This window comes from Hemitrygon akajei, chromosome 11 (assembly GCF_048418815.1).
Source record: "Hemitrygon akajei chromosome 11, sHemAka1.3, whole genome shotgun sequence".
Lineage (NCBI taxonomy): Eukaryota > Metazoa > Chordata > Chondrichthyes > Myliobatiformes > Dasyatidae > Hemitrygon > Hemitrygon akajei.
Genome location: NC_133134.1, coordinates 119,689,021 through 119,706,838, shown reverse-complemented (window position 1 = coordinate 119,706,838; position 17,818 = coordinate 119,689,021). Strand labels below are relative to the sequence as shown.

Here is a 17,818-nt window from a genome sequence, read left to right as displayed (position 1 = left end):
ATATCATCAGGTTGGAGGCTACCCAAACAGAATATAAGCTGCTGTTCCTCCAGCCTCATCATGACAGTGGAGGAGGCCATGGATAGACATTTTGGAATGGGAATGGGAAGTGGAATTAAAATGGGTGGCCACTGGCAGATCCTGCTCTTTCTGGTGGATGGAGCGCAGGTGCTTGGCGAAGCAGTTTTCCAATCTATGTTGGGTCTCACTGATATACAGGAGGCCACACAGGGGGCACTGGACACAGTAAATGACCCCAACAGACTCACAGGGGAAGTGTCGCCTCACCTGGAAGGACTGTTTGGGGCACTGAATGGTAGTGAGGGAGGAGGTGTAGGGGCAGGTGTAGCACTAATTCTGCTTGCAAGGAAAAGTGCCAGGAGGGAGATCAGTGGGGAGGGATGAATGGACTACGGAGTCACGTAGGGAGTGATCCCCGAGGAAACCAGAAAGTGGCGGGGGGGGGGGGTGGATTGTGGAGAAGGAAAGATGTGCTTGGTGCTGGAATCCTATTGGAGATCGATTGAATCTTGATTGGATTTAGAACCATAGAACATTACAGCACAGAAACAGGCCTTTTGGCCCTTCTTGGCTGTGCCGAACCATTTTTCTGCCTAGTCCCACTGACCTGCACCTGGACCATATCCCTCCATACATTTGATTGTCAAAATATTGTCAGAAGTTTCCATTTTTCTAAGAGTTATTTTGTGATCCACTTTTATGTAATTAACATTATTCATACTAAGAAATCATCAGTCTTTGGTATAAAACTCTGAAGTACATTGATTTATTTCTATTGGCTTCATTATAAAGGACCAGAATTCATAATGCAAAAGCAAAATATTTTAGATGCTGGAGCATTGAAATAAATCCAGTAAAAGTTGCAAAAATTGAGCATCATCTCCAGAGATCAGTATATTTAGCAAATTGGATCAAGGACATGAGTTGCCCTGCACTTTGCCTTTAACTGAGAAGGAAGAGCTAGCTCCATTCATTACCTTAACATTTGCCCAGAGAGTTTTTGATGAAGGTTTACACCACCAGCTGTCCAATTACATACACAGAATCATAGAGTCGTAGAGCATTACATCATAGCAACAGGCCCTTTGGCCTATCTAGTCCATGCTAGCACGGTCTTCTGCCTAATCCCTTCTGTCTGCACCTCCATACCCTTCCCATCCAAATACCTATTTAAACTTCTCTTAAGTGTTACAATTGAACACACATCTATCACTTCCACTGGCAGCTCGTTCCACACTCACACCACTCTCTGTGTGATGAATTTCCCTTCAGATTCTCCTTAAATATTTACTTTTCACCCTAAACCTATGACCTCCAGTTCTTGTCTCACCCAACCCGAGGGGGGAAGCCTGCGTTAATTCACACTATTTATACCTCTCATAAGTTTGTATACCTCTATCCAATCTCCCCTCCTTCTCTTACACTTCAGTGAATAAAGTCTTAACCTATTCAACCTTTCCCTGTAACTCAAGTCCTGACAGCATCATTGTAAATTTCTTCTGCTTTCTATCAAGCTAATGAAGAGATCTGTGGCATCTGAGTATGAAATAAGAGATGAGATCCTTCAGCTAATGAGATTGCCAAGTCCTTGTTGAAATAGATTCTGTTGTGAAGAGAAGGGATTCTGAACTGGGATAAAACTGAAGTTCAGTTTTCACAATTCAGTGTACTTCACTTGTCTAAATAGACCACTAAAGTACTAAAGGTCTGGCAAATATACGAATCTGGAGGTCTCAACTGATTTCAGTAAATTATATAATTTGTCATTGAGTTGACTGCTTTTTAAGATGTTGGCTTATGCATCTATCATCTTAGATATGCAATAAATACACACTTCTGTAAAAAATCTTGGAATATGTGGTAAGACATAATAAATGTCCGATGGAGATTATATTAATCAAATGTAAGTTATTGCATTTTGGAAGATCAAATCCAAAAGTATACGGTAAATATCAGGACTTTAGGGGCTTAAATGTACAGAAAGATCTTGTCATTCATGTCTACAGCTCTCTGCAAGTAGTTACACAAGGAGATAGGGTGTTATGTTTGCCTTCATCGGTCAGGGCATGACATGTTGCAGCTGTATAAAGCTTTAATTTGGTCACCTTTGAAATATTATGTGTAGTTCTGGTATCTCTATTACAGGATGGGTGTGGTTTTGGAGAGGATGCAGATAAAGTCCACCAGGACATTGCCTGAATTGGAGAACATGACCCATAAGGAGACGATGGACAAATCTGGATTATTTTCTCTTTATCATTAGAGACAGAGGAGTGACCTGATTGAAGTTTATAAACAATAGGAGGCATTGATAGGGAAACAGAACCTTTTTCCTAGTGTCAAACACTGGAGGCATAGGTTTAAGGTGATGGGGAAGCTTATGAGATTTTTAAGGCAATTTTAGTTTTACACAGAGTGGAGGGTGTCTGGAATGTTTTGCCATGAGAAGTATCAGAAGCAGGTATGATAGGAGTCTTTGAAAGATGCTTAAACAGACATAAACAGGAGGGAATGGAGGGATACGGATCATGTGCCCATAGCTGGGATGAGTTAGACTGACATCCTGTTTGGCACAGACATGAAGGACTTGTTTCTGTATTGTACTGTTTTTGTTCTGTCTTCTTTCACAGAGCAGTACAATAAACAGTCTTTAATTTTCTGTCATTAATTGGGTTAGATTTTAATGTTCGATGTCAGACTTTATTTCCTGGGCACATAAATCTGGATTTCGCTTAGTAATTGGTTTGAGATTGCTGATGGAAGCTGTCTTATTTTGCAAGGAGAACCACAATAACAGAACCTGCAGTTGAAATATCCAGTGCAAAATGTGTCGCCAACTCAAGGCAAATCTCACTAATCATAACCTGGTAAGGTTCTCATCCTCCAGACAGTGTGGGGATTCGGATTTTCCATGATTCACATTGATTAATCCTCAACTGAGTGGACAAATGAAGACAGTCTTCATCAAACTTTTATAAAATGCGTAGTGAAACATTTTTTGTAAGAGTACTGAACATTCCCAACACCCCCCTGTTACCTGTATCAGACAATGATACAGCTGTGACAACATACCATAATCAATTCCTTTTGTGGTAATTTTCCCCTTGAATCCAGGATTTGTGGCCCAAACACTTAGTGGGTAGAGAAAAAGAGTGCAGAGCACAAATTGTCCAGTCCACCTCATTGTATCCTCAAAGTCTCGAATCTGAATTTGAAAAACCAACAAAAGACAAACAAAATTTCATGGCAATTGATTCCCCTTGCTCTATTTAATTTAAGATGTGCTCACAAAAGAATCCGAATTAGGTTTAATATTATTGACTTTTGTCATAAAATGTGTTGTTTTATGACAGCAGTACAGAACAATTCTGTACATAAAAAATCTATGAAGTTGAATGTTCTAAGTAAATTTATAATCAAAGTAGATGTCACCATATACAATCCTGAGATTCATTTTCTTGTGAGTATACTCAATGAATCCATAATGGAATAATAACCATGATAGAATTAATGAAAGACCACACCAACTTGGGCATTCAATCAGTGTGCAAAAGACAACAAGCCATGCAAATACAAAAAGAAAGAAATAATAATAATAAATAAATAAACAATAAATATAGAGAACATGAAATGAAGTATCCTTGACAGTGTCCTAATGTTGTGGGAACATTTCAGTGATGAGGCAAGTGAAGTTGAGTGAAGTTATCCCTTTAGGTTCAAGAGCCTGTTGGCTGAGGGGTAATAACTGTTCCTGAACCTGGTGGTGTGTGTATTGAGGCTCCTGTACCTTCTTCCTGAAGGCAACAGTGAGAAGAGAGCATGTCTTGAATAGTGGAGGTCCCTGATTATGGATGCTACAACAATGCTTCATGTAGATATGCTCAATGGTGGTGAGAGCTTTACCCACGATGGACTGGGCCGTATCCACTACTTTTTTTGTAGAATTTTCCATGCAAATTGGTGTTTCCATACCAGGCTATGATGCAGCCAGTCCATATACTCTTCACCACACGTCTATAGAAGTTTATCAAAGTTTTAGATGACATGCTGAATCTTTGCAAACTCCTAAGGAAGTAGAAGTGTGGCCATGCTTTCTTCGTAGTTCCACTTTTGTTCTGGGTTCAGTACAAATCCTCCAAAATAACAACACTGAGTAATTTAAAGTTGCTGACCCTCTCCACCTCTGATCCTCTGATGAGGACTGGCTCATGGACCATTGGTTTCCTCCTCCTGAAGACAATGATCAGCTTCTTGGTCTTGCTAACATTGAGCAAGATGTTGTTGTTGTCACACCATTCAGCCAAATTTTTAATCTCCATCCAATAAGCTGATTCACCATCACCTTTAATTTGACCTTCAAAAGCGATGTCGTTAGAAAACTTGTGAGAACTCTACTGGCTGTTGATGAAGTAGCAGTGTTTTTATAGCTGCTCCTACTCTACTTAGAACCATAGAATCATAGAACATTACAGCACAGAAACAGGCCTTTTGGCCCTTGGCTGTGCAGAACCATTTTTCTGCCTAGTCCCACTGACCTGCACCTGGACCATATTCCTCCAAACACCTCTCATCCATGTACCTGTCCAAGTTTTTCTTAAATGTTAAAAGTGAGCCCACATTTACCACTTTACCTGGCAGCTCATTCCACACTTCCACCACTTTCTGTGTGAAGAAGCCCCGCCTAATGTTCCCTTTAGACTTTTCCCCCTTCACCCTTAACCCATGTCCTCTGTTTTTTTTCTTCCCTAATCTCAGTGGAAAAAGCCTGCTTGCATTCACTCTATCTATACCCATCATAATTTTATATACCTCTATCAAATCTCCCCTCATTCTTCTACGCTCCAGGGAATAAAGTCCAAACCTGTTCAACCTTTCTCTGTAACTCAGTTTCTCAAGTCCCAGCAACATCCTTGTAAACCTTCTCTGCACTCTTTCAACATTATTAATATCCTTCCTGTAATTTGGTGACCAAAACTTTTTGTATCCAACAGATAGAGTACTCATTCTTATGTTCATCATACGTATTCCAGGATTGATTATTTTTTTGTTGATAGTAAATTGATTCCATTGGTTTGATCCTGTGAATATAAAGAAATTGCTGTTTCAGATCATGCTCCTGTGTTTTTATCTTTAAATCTTCTGGGTGTCTCCAAAATAAACAGATTTTGGTGTTTTAATCCAACTCTGTTATCTGATTAGGATTTTTAAAAAAAATTTGAAGAGACAAATTACTCTTTTTTTGAAGAGAATACACTAGAAGAGACTTCTAGTCTTATTTTATGGGAAGCTTTTAGGGCTTATATTAGAGGACAAATAATTTCTTTTACCGCAAGTGTTAAGAAAAAAGCTAATAAGGAGAGAATAGAATTAGCCGATTGGTTGAAACAATTAGACCAAAAATATGCTTTGGCTCCAGATCCTGTTTTATATAAAAGATGTGTTGAAATTAAAACTAAATACGATCTGCTTTTAACTTATCCAATTGAAACTCGACTTTTAAAAGATAAAAATCAGTTTTATGTTCATGGAGATAAAATGGGTAAACTATTGGCTAACCAGTTAACGACTTTCATAGTTAAACGCCAAATTAAAAAAAATTGTAAAGCTAATGCTGATAAAACATCTGATCATTTAGAAATAAACAATACTTTTAGAGAATTCTATTCTAAACTTCATAGTTCTGATCCTCCTAAAGATAATACTGTAATGAATAATTTCTTAAATCGATTAAACCATAGAACCATAGAACTATAGAACATTACAGCACAGAAACAGGCCTTCTGGCTCTTCTTGGCTGTGCCAAACTATTTTTCTGCCTAGTCCCACTGACCTGCACCTGGGCCATATCCCTCCAAACCCCACTCATCCATATACTTGTCCAAGTTTTTCTTATATGTCAAAAGTGAGCACGCATTCACCACTTCATCTGGCAGCTCATTCCACACTCCCACTATTCTCTGCGTGAAGAAGCCCCCCCCCAATGTTTCCTTTAAACTTTTCTCCCTTCACCTTTAACCTATGACCTCTGGTTTTTTTCTCTCCTAGACTCAGTGGAAAAAGCCTGCTTGCATTTTTTCTCCTCTAGCCTCAGTAGAAAAAGCCTACTTGCATAACATTCCTACACTTCTTACACTTTCTGATGATAATCGAAAATTGCTGAATCAAACCATTTCTTATGAGGAAATTGCCGAAGTTGTTCACACTTTGCACTCGGGGAAGGCCCCAGGTCCTGATGGATTTTCTGGAGAGTTTTATACAGCTTTTTCCTCTTTGCTTATACCTCACTTATATTCAGTCCTTTTGGACTCTTTTAATTTAGGTAGGTTGCCACAATCTTTTTATGAAGCCTCTATTTCACTTATTCTTAAAAGAATAAGGTTCCAACTGAATGTTCCTCTTATAGACCAATTTCCTTACTTAATGTTGATACTAAAATTTTATCTAAACTTTTGGTTCATAGAATTGAAAATATTTGGCCATCTATTATTTCTGATGACCAGACTGGATTTATCAAAAATTGATACTCCCACTTTAATATTCATCATTTATTGAATGTTATTTATTCTCCTTCTAAAGAGATATTGGAATGTGTGATATACTTAAATGCTGAGAAAGCCTTTGATCAGGTTGAATGGAATTATTTATTTAAAACTTTAGAAAAATTTAACTTTGGGCCCAATTTTATTCAATGGATTAAATTACTTTATCTATCTCCCTGCACTCAGGTTCTTAATAATCTTCAGAATTCTAAACATTTTAAACTTCAACGTGGAACTAAACAAGGTTGTCCTTTGAGTCCTTCGTTTTTTGATTTGGTCTTAGAACCTTTAGCTATTGGTTTCCGGGAATCTAATGATATCACTGGTATTTTAAGGAGGGGTATTACCCACAAAGTTTCACTTTATGCTGATGACCTTTTGCTCTACATTTCTAATGTGGAGTCTTCCTTACTTTCCGTACTTTCTTTACTCTCCTGCTTTAGTCAGTTTTCAGGATATAAACTTAACTTTAATAAGAGTGAACTTTTTCCTTTGAATAATTTGGTATTAGTTAATACTAACCTTCCTTTTAAAATTGTAAGAAATGAATTTACTTATTTTGGTGTAACAATTACTAGAAATTATAAATTCCTTTTTAAAGAAATTTTTTTACACTTCTGACTCATGTTAAGAAGGCACTATCAAATTGGTCACCCATCTCTTTATTGTTGATTGGCCGAATTAATTCTATTAAAATGAATATTTTGCCTAAATTTTTATATTTATTTCAGGCCGTACCTGTTTTTATTCCTAAATCTTTTTTTGATTTTCTGGATTCTATTCTATCTTCTTATATATGGAAAAATAAAATTTCTCCATTAAATAAAGTTCATCTTCAAAAAGCTAAAAAGATTGGAGGCTTTATTACTGGGCAGTCAATATACGGAATCTTATGTTTTGGTTATATTAAACATAGAAACATAGAAAATAGGTGCAGGAGTAGGCCCTTTGGCCCTTCGAGCCTGCACCGCCATTCAATATGATAATGGCTGATCATCCAACTCAAAACCCTGTACCTGCTTTCTCTCCATACCCTCTGATCCCTTTAGCCACAAGGGCCATATCTAACTTCCTCTTAAATATAGTCAATGAAATGGCCTCAACTGTTTCCTGTGGCAGAAAATTCCACAGATTCACCACTCTCTGTGTGAAGAAGTTTTTCCTCATCTCGGTCCTAAAAGGCTTCCCCTTTATCCTTAAACTGTGACCCCTCGTTCTGGACTTCCCCAACATCGGAAACAATCTTCCTGCACCTAGCCTGTCCAATCCCTTTAGAATTTTATATGTTTCAATAAGATCCCCCCTCAATCTTCTAAATTCCAGTGAGTATAAGCCTAGTCGATCCAATCTTTCTTCATATGAAAGTCCTGCCGTCCCAGGAATCAATCTAGTGAACCTTCTCTGTACTCCCTCTATGGTAAGAATGACTTTCCTCAGATTAAGGGACCAAAACTGCATACAATATTCTAGGTGCGGTCTCACCAAAGCCTTGTGCAACTGCAGTAGAACCTCCCTGCTCTTGTACTCAAATCCTTTTGCTATTAATGCCAACATACCATTTGCCTTTTTCACCGCCTGCTGTACCTGCATGCCCACCTTCAATGACTGGTGTACAATGACACCCAGGTCTCGTTGCATCTCCCCTTTTCCTAATCATCCACCGTTCAGATAATAATCTGTTTTCCTGTTCGTGCAACCAAAGTGGATAACCTCACATTTATCCACATTAAATTGCATCTGCCATGAATTTGCCCACTCACCTAACCTATCCAAGTCACCCTGTATCCTCTTAGCGTCCTCCTCACAGCTAACACCGCCGCCCAGCTTCGTGTCATCCGCAAACTTGGAGATGCTGCATTTAATTCCCTCGTCTAAATCATTAATATATATTGTAAACAACTGGGGTCCCAGCACTGAGCCTTGCGGTACCCCACTAGTCACTGCCTGCCATTCTGAAAAGGTCCCATTTACTCCCACTCTTTGCTTCCTGTCTGCCAACCAATTCTCTATCCACATCAATACCAAACCCCCAATACCATGTGCTTTAAGTCTGCACACTAATCTCCTGTGTGGGACCTTGTCAAAAGCCTTTTGAAAATCTAAATATACCACATCCACTGGCTCTCCCCATCCACTCTACTAGCTACATCTTCAAAAAATTCTATAAGATTCGTCAGACATGATTTTCCTTTCACAAATCCATGCTGACTTTGTCTGATGATTTCACCTCTTTCCAAATGTGCTGTTATCACATCTTTGATAACCGACTCTAGCATTTTCCCCACCACCGATGTCAGACTAACCAGTCTATAATTCCCCGGTTTCTCGCTCCCTCCTTTTTTAAAAAGTGGGGTTACATTAGCCACCCTCCAATCCTCAGGAACTAATCCAAAATCTAGGGAGTTTTGAAAAATTATCACTAATGCATCCACTATTTCTTTGGCTACTTCCTTAAGCACTCTGGGATGCAAACCATCTGGCCCTGGGGATTTATCTGCCTTTAATCCCTTCAATTTACCTAACACCATTTCCCTACTAACATGTATTTCCCTCAGTTCCTCCATCTCACTAGACCCTCGGTCCATTACTATTTCCGAAAGATTATTTATGTCCTCCTTAGTGAAGACAGAACCAAAGTAGTTATTCAATTGGTCTGCCATGTCTTTGTTCCCTATGATCAATTCACCTGTTTCTGACTGTAAGGGACCTACATTTGTCTTGACCAATCTTTTTCTTTTCACGTATCTATAAAAGCTTTTACAGTCAGTTTTTATGTTCCCTGTCAGCTTTCTCTCATGATCTTTTTTCCCTTTCCTAATTAAGCCCTTTGTCCTCCTCTGCTGGTCTCTGAATTTCTCCCAGTCCTCAGGTGTGCCACTTTTTTTTGCTAATTTATATGTTTCTTCTTTGGACTCGATACTATCCCTAATTTCCCTTGTCAGCCATGGGTGCACTACCTTCCCTGGTTTATTCTTTTGCCAAACTGGGATGAACAATTGTAGTTCATCCATGCGATCTTTAAATGCTTGCCATTGCATATCCACCATCAACCCTTTAGTATCATTTGCCAGTCTATCTTAGCTAATTCACGTCTCATACCTTCAAAGTTACCCTTCTTTAAGTTCAGAACCTTTGTTTCTGAATTAACTATGTCACTCTCCATCTTAATGAAGAATTCCACCATATTATGGTCACCCTTACCCAAGGGACCGCGCACGACAAGATTGCTAACTAACCCTTCCTCATTGCTCAATACCCAATCTAGAATGGCCTGGTCTAGTTGGTTCCTCGACATGTTGGTTCAGAAAACCATCCCACATACATTCTAAGAAATCCTCTTCCTCAGCACCCTTACCAATTTGGTTCACCCAATCTATATGTAGATTGAAGTCACCCATTATAACTACTGTTCCTTTATTGCACGCATTTCTAATTTCCTGTTTAGTGCCATCCCCAGCCTCACTACTACTGTTAGGTGACCTGTACACAACTCCCACCAGCGCTTTCTGCCCCTTCGTGTTATGCAGCTCTACCCATATCGATTCCACATCCTCCAGGCTAATGTCCTTATATCAATCGAGAAGACTGTCCGGTCTGGGTTTCTTTAGAAGCTAATTCTGTTAATAAATTTTTTATCATTTCTTTTCTTGGATCCTCAATTCCTTTATCTTTAAGTAATTTAACTGATAATCTTGTAGTTAAACACACTATGAGGATTTGGGCACAATTTAGAAAATATTTTGGTTTATTGTGTTTTTCACTTTCCAGTCCCATTCTTTCTAACTATTTTTTAAAGCTTTTATGACTGATGTAGTTTTTAAAGAGTGGAATAGATTAGATATTAAATGTTTTCAGGATTTGTTTGTTGGAGATAGTTTCTCTTCATTTGAACAACTGTCAGCTAAGTATAGCCTACCCAAAACCCACTTTTTTCGATATTTACAAATTAGAGTCTTTTTGCATTCTCAAGTACATACATTTCCTAAAAGTCCAGATAGGAATTTAAATAGATAGACATCCATTAATCTCGTGAGACCATGGATATGCGCCTTGGAAAGTTTCCAGGGCGCAGGCATGGGCAGGGTTGTATGGGAGAGCAGCAGTTGCCCAAGCTGCAAGCTTCCCCTCTCCACACCACCAATGTTGGCAAAGGGAAGGGCGCTAGGATCCAAGCAGCTTGGCACCGGTGTCATCGCAGAGCAATGTGTTGTTAAGTGCCTTGCTCAAGAACACAACACGCTGCCTCAGCTGAGGCTTGAACCAATGACCTTCAGGTCACTAGACTGATACCTTATCCACTAGGCCAATGCACCAACACAGATAAGAATTTACTTGATACAAATTTTAATTTGAAACCCTTCCATAATGGATTTATATCTAATATTTACGGTATGCTGTTGGGACTGAGAAATATTCCTTTAGACAAAATTAAAAATCTCTGGGAACAAGATTTACAGATTTCAATTTCAGAGGATACTTGGAATGAAATTTTTAGATTGGTTAATATCTCATTGTTATGTGCCTGTCATTCCCTTCTATAACTTAAAGTGGTTCATAATGCCCACATGACTAAAGAAAAGCTATCTCGTTTTTATTCTGATATATCTCCCTATTGTGATAGATGTAACAATGGAGAAGCTTCACTAATTCATCTGTTTTGGACTTTTCCAAGTCTTGAAAAATATTGGAAGGAAGTATTCCAAACTTTGTTGGTGCTTTTTAAAGTAAATTTTAAACCTAATCCTTTGACTGCCTTATTTGGTATTGTTGGAGGAAATGATAGTATTTTGGAGACACATGATTTGCACATTTTGGCTTTTATTTCTCTTATAGCCAGAAGGGCATTGTTGCTTAAGTGGAAAGATGCCACTCCGCCTACTCATACTCATTGGTTACATGATGTTATGTCATGTTTAAATTTAGAGAAGATTCACCGTTCAATTTCTGAACCTAGACAAGATTTTTTAACATTGTGGAGACCTTTTATTAATTATTTTCAAAATCTTTGATTTGCTATTGTTATGATAAAGCAACAGTGAATATAGAATTGAGACAGGTTTTTTATAAACAAATAAAACATTTATTAAACACTGCTCAATAAAAAAGAAAAGTAAACAAACAAACAACTAATTTAACCAGAATTTAACTGCTATACGGCAACTCGAACGGTTCTTAAAGCGATAAATGCGAACACAATTCTAAAAGTGATAAATGCGAAAGTCCAAAATGATTTATACAGTCAATTAGGAGAGACTTCCCTGAAATAATGAATTCCTCAACGACGTGATGTTACTGCTGATCCCAGCCGAAATATGCCTTGCCCGAAGGATTTACGATGAAGGAAATAAAAATGGCTTAAAGGAACTGACCTTTCCTTGACAAATAACGCTGTCCCAATCCTTTCTGCTCTTACAACAAGGATTATCTCGGATACAGGTTACTAATTCCGGAATGAAGATCCAATAAGGTTGATCCTGTATTACCGCCGACACCAACTTTACTCGATCTTTCAGGTTCCCATACTTCGATAAATTCTTCACTCTCCAACTGAATTGCAAAGGTGGAAACCAAATCACAACTGGCAGTGGTTTCAAACACTGCCAGTACATCTTATAGTAGAAAGTAAAACTCCACTTTAAAACAAAACTGCGTCATGAAACGAATATGCAGCATAACGGAGTAACTGACGAATTAAACCACAAACTGACCTACGTCACAGCAGGCTTTCCCGTTTTATACCTGTTGAAACAGGCCATCACATGACCTCTCGCTAGCGGGAAAATTACATCATGTGACCTCACACTGGTGGGAAATTGCATCACCCCACCATCACAAGGCCGTTACATCATGCTCACCAGATATTCAGTTACATCATGGTCATAAGACAGTCACAAGATACCCACGGGGTATGTAACACTATTAAGCACAGATGTTAGCTAATAATATGTTTTATTATATGATAAGGATTTTTTCCTTTTCTTTTTTTTAACCAAACAGCTGTTTTTTTTCTGGTGCAAACATGAGAAAATCTGCAGATGCTGGAAATTCAAACAACACACATAAAATGCTGGTGGAGCACAGCAGGCCAGGCAGCATCTATAGGGAGAAGCACTGCTGACGTTTCGGGCCGAGACGCTTTGTCAGGACCTGACAGGTCTCGGCCCGAAACGTTGACAGTGCTTCTCCCTATAGATGCTGCCTGGCCTGCTGTGTTCCACCAGCATTTTGTGTGTGTTGTTTTTTTTCTGGTGGTGGGTTTGGATTTTTTTGTATAATAAAATTATCTTTTTTCAGTATTATGTTTAAATTTAATTTATATTGATATGGGGTAATAAGACTATATTTGTGATTCCAATATATTATAATTGATATATATATATATATTATATATCCAACTGTACTCTGTATTTTTTATGTAAGAAATCAATAAAAATATTGAAAAAGAGAAAGAATTTAACAAAGCAGAGACTATCTAAAATATTTCCTAGTATAGGTAACTATTGTGATAGTTGTAAAACTGAAATAGCTACTTTGTCACATATGTTCTGGTCATGTTCTTCTTTAAAATCGTTTTGGAAATCTTTATTTTCTACAATTTCTAAAACACTGAAAATTAATTTACAACCTAATAGATTGACTGTTCTATTTGGAATAGTTCTGCATCATATTCAGGGTATCTCATCTTCAGATCAACGTGTAATTGCATTTGTTACACTGCTGGCTAGAAGGACTATTTTATTAAAATAGAAAGATATTTCTTCCCCTACATTAATTGAATGGTTTTCTCAAGTGATGTTATGTCTTAGTTTGGAAAAAATCAGAAGTAGAACTTTTGATCCTCAATTTGATTTTGAGAGAAGATGGGGTCCTCTTGCCAAATATTATCATTTAATTTGAATTAAGTTATATGGTTTTCTTCCAATTTTATTTTTTTTATATAAATATGAAATGACGGTTGATGACTTTTTAAATATATTAGATGATGGTCAAACGTATTGCTCTGGGGGGTTGATTCCTAATGTTTTTTTTATATAGTTAGTGGGTTTTTTTTCTTAGTCAGATGGGGTTCTTTTTTTTCCTTCTTGTTTCTATACATAAATTTTTTTCCCATTTTTATATTTCAAGATCAGTTTTTTTTCTTTTCTTCAGCTTTATTAATTGTATGCATATTAATCTGTTAAAGTTTTGTATCATTTTATAGCTGTTGCTGATTACGTACCAATAAAAAGATTTTAAAAATGAAAAAGAAAAAGAAAGAAAACTTGAATATGGCATTGGAGCTGTCCTTAGCCACATAGTCTTAAGTGTAAAGTGAGTAGAGTAGGGGACTAAGCACACAGCCTTGTGGTGCATCTGTGCTGATGGAGATCATGGAGGAGATATTGTTGCCAATCCAATCTGACTGCGCTCTGCAAATGAGGAAATCAATGGTCCCATTGTACAAGGAGGTATTGAGGCCTAGGTCTTGAAGGTAATTGTTTAGTTTTGAGGGAGTGGTGGTATAAATGCTGTGCTGTCATTGAAGAAGAACATCCTGATCTTGGCTACCCCAGCAACCCAGGGCATATTGAAAATCCGGATCCCAGCACCATCAACGGCAACCCAGGGCATATTGAAAACCAGACTCCAGCACCATCATCGCGTGTTCCAATGACCATGGGCAGCTTCAAAGCGATTGCGCAACCATCGACTGCGACTCCAGCCTTGAACTCCAGGCCGGGTCTTCACATGCTGCGGTTGTGACTCCCGTATCCCCTTCCCCCACCACCACTATGCAATCCCCTCTCCCTCAGATCCCATCGTTAGCTCCTGGGCCCTCAGAGGCTCCATCTTCCTCTCACCCCAACCCTTCCCTCTCCACTGACACTACCAGCCTCCCTCCCCCCTCTGATCCCATCTCTCATCCGTGCCGGGTCTTTACCATTCCCTCCGACCTTCAACTCTCTGAGGCAGAGCGCTCTGTCCTCAGTAAGGGCCTCAGCTTTGTCCCCCTTCGCCCACACCTCAGTGAGTTCCGCTTACGCCATGACGCTGAACTCTTCTTCTGCCAGTTCCGTCTCCGAGCTTATTTCTTTGGCAAGGACTCTCCTAAACCCACCGATGACCCCTTCTCCCATCTTCAACCCTCCTCCTCTTCATGGACACCCCGCTCTGGTCTTCTGCCTGCTCTGGATCTCTTTATTGCTAATTGCTGATGGGACATCAACCGTCTCGACTTCACTGCACCGTGTTCCAATTCCAACCTAACTCCTTCCGAATGCTCTGCTCTCCGCTCCCTCCGCACCAATCCCAACCTCACTATAAAACCTGGGGGGAGCTGTTGTTCTCTGGCGTACTGACCTCTACCTGGCCAAGGCACAGCGACAACTCTCTGATACCTCCTCTTATTTACCCCTTGATCATGACCCCACTAAGGAGCACCAGGCCATTGTCTCCTATACCATCACTAACCTTATCAGCTCTGGGGATCTCCCATCCACTGCCACCAACCTCATAGTTCCCACACCCTGCACTTTCCATTTCTATCTCCTACCCAAGATTCACAAACCTGCCTGTCCAGGTAGACCTATTGTATCAGCTTGCTCCTGCCCCACTGGACTCATTTCTGCATACCTTGACACTGTCTTATCCCCCCTTGTTCAATCTCTTCCCACCTATGTTCGTGACACTTCTCATGCTTTGAATTTTTTCAATGATTTTAAGTTCCCTGGCCCCCACCGCCTTATTTTCACCATGGACATCCAGTCCCTATATACCTCCATCCCCCACCGAGATGGTCTCGAAGCTCTTCGCTTCTTTTTGGATTCCAGACCTAACCAATTCCCCTCTACCACCACTCTCCTCTGTCTAGCGGAATTAGTTCTTACTCTCAATAATTTCTCCTTTGGCTCCTCCCACTTCCTCCAAACCAAGGGTGTAGTCATGTGTACCCGCATGGGTCCCAGTTATGCCTGCCTTTTTGTTGGCTTTGTGGAACAGTCCATGTTCCAAGTCTATACGGGTATCCGTCCCCCTCTTTTCCTTCGCTACATCGACGACTGCATTGGTGCTGCCTCCTGCACGCATGCTGAGCTCGTCGACTTAATTAACTTTGCCTCCAACTTTCACCCTACCCTCAAATTTACCTGGTCCATTTCCGACACCTCCCTCCCCTTTCTTGATCTTTCTGTCTCCATCTCTGGAGATGGCTTATCTACTGATATCTATTATAAGCCTACAGACTCTCAGAGCTACCTGGTCTATTCCTCTTCCCACCCTGTCTCTTGCAAAAATGCTATCCCCTTCTCACAATTCCTCCGTCTCTGCCACATCTGCTCTCAGGATGAGGCTTTTCATTCCAGGACGAAGGAAATGTCTTCCTTTTTTAAACAAAGGGGCTTCCCTTCTTCCACCATCAACTCTGCTCTCAAACGCATCTCTCCCATTTCCCACACATCTGCCCTCACCCCATCCACCCGCCACCCCACTCGGGATAGGGTTCCCCTTGTGCTCACCTACCACCCCACCAGCCTCTAGGTCCAACGTATAATTCTCTGTAACTTCTGCCACCTCCAACGGGATCCCACTACCAAGCACATCTTTTCCTCCCCCCCCTTTCTGCTTTCTGCAGGGATCGCTCCCTATGTGACTCCCTTGTCCATTCGTACCCCCCATCCCTTCCCACCGATCTCCCTCCTGGCACTTATCCTTGTAAGCGAAACAAGTGCTACACCTGCCCTTACACTTCCTCCCTCACCACCATTCAGGGCCCCAGACAGTCCTTCCAGGTGAGGCGACACTTCACCTGTGAGTCGGCTGGTGTGGTATACTGCGTCCGGTGCTCCCGGTGTGGCCTTTTATATATTGGTGAGACCCGACGCAGACTGGGAGACCGTTTCGCTGAACACCTATGCTTGGTCTGCCAGAAAAAGCGGAATCTCCCAGTGGCCACACATTTTAATTCCACGTCCCATTCCCATTCTGATATGTCTATCCATGGCCTCCTCTACTGTCAAAATGAATCCAAACTCAGGTTGGAGGAACAACACCTTATATACCGGCTGGGTAGCCTTCAACCTGATGGCATGAACATTGACTTCTCTAACTTCCGTTAATGCCCCTCCTCCCCTTCTTACCCCATCCCTGACATATTTAGTTGCTTGCCTGTTCTCCATCTCCCTCTGGTGCTTCCCCCCCTTTCTTTCTCCCGAGGCCTCCTGTCCCGTGACCCTTACCCTTCTCCAGCTTAGTATCACTTTCACCAATCACCTTTCCAGCTCTTAGCTTCATCCCACCCCCTCCGGTGTTCTATCATTTCACATTTCCCCCTCCCTCCACTACTTTCAAATCTCTTACTATCTTTCCTTTCGGTTAGTCCTGACGAGGGGTCTCGGCCCGAAATGTCGACAGTGCTTCTCCCTATAGATGCTGCCTGGCCTGCTGTGTTCCACCAGCATTTTGTGTGTGTTGGTGTTTGAATTTCCAGCATCTGCAGATTTCCTCGTGTTTGATCTTGATGTATGCATCTTTTCTGTCCAGAGTTCCAGGGTTGAGGTGAAAAGCCAATGAGATGGCACCTACTATGGACCTGTTGCCTCAGTAGGCAGGTTAGACTGGATCCCAATCACTTCTCAAACAGTTGATATGTTTCATCACCAACCTATCAAAACACTTCATTACTGTGAACATAAGTGCTGCTGGGTGGTAGTCATTGAGGCAGGTTACCACATACTTCTTAGGCACTGGTTTCAGTGAAGCCTGCTTGAAGCAGGTGGGTACCTTAGACTATCAAAATGAGAGGTTCAAGATCTCAGTGAACACTTTGGCTTGTTGATCAGTACAGGTCTTTATTACTTGGCCAGGTACCCCGTCTGGGCGAGATGTTTTTTGTGGGTTCACCCTCCTGAAGGCTACTCGCATGTTGGCGTCAGAGACTGAAATCACGGGATCACCTCCTGCTTCACTACTGGCCATGGCAATGAACGTTTGTCTACTGAAAAGTGTCGCACCTGCTTGCTTGAGAGTTAAGTCCGCCAAGTCGTTCAGAATCTTGTGAAGTCTGTAGCTCATTGAATCAATTTAAAATACATTGCTTCAAGGGAAATTACATGCAGCAGATTGCAGTGAGTGTAATTTCAAAGAGTTAAATTAACGTAGATTGTGCTTAGCCTTCTGAATGTCACCATGATTCACTGCTGCCATCTTTGTACAAGGTGTTGAAGCTGTTCCCAGAACATTGTATGTATGTCTTCAGGCTCCTGTACCTCTTCCCTGATGTT

The 17,818-nt window shown here is 40.5% G+C and overlaps 1 protein-coding gene across 1 annotated transcript in view; it reads right to left on the bottom strand.

The window, feature by feature from the left end:
- LOC140736380 (bactericidal permeability-increasing protein-like) overlaps nt 1-17,609 on the bottom strand; it is an 85,478-nt gene extending 67,869 nt beyond the window's left edge. The window contains exons 1-2 of the mRNA XM_073062363.1: nt 17,394-17,609; nt 12,044-12,107 (exon numbers count right to left, since the gene is read on the bottom strand). Coding sequence (XP_072918464.1) covers nt 12,044-12,107; nt 17,394-17,609 — 280 coding nt within the window. The remainder of the gene's footprint in view (nt 1-12,043; nt 12,108-17,393) is intronic.
- Between the last annotated feature and the right edge of the window lie 209 nt (nt 17,610-17,818).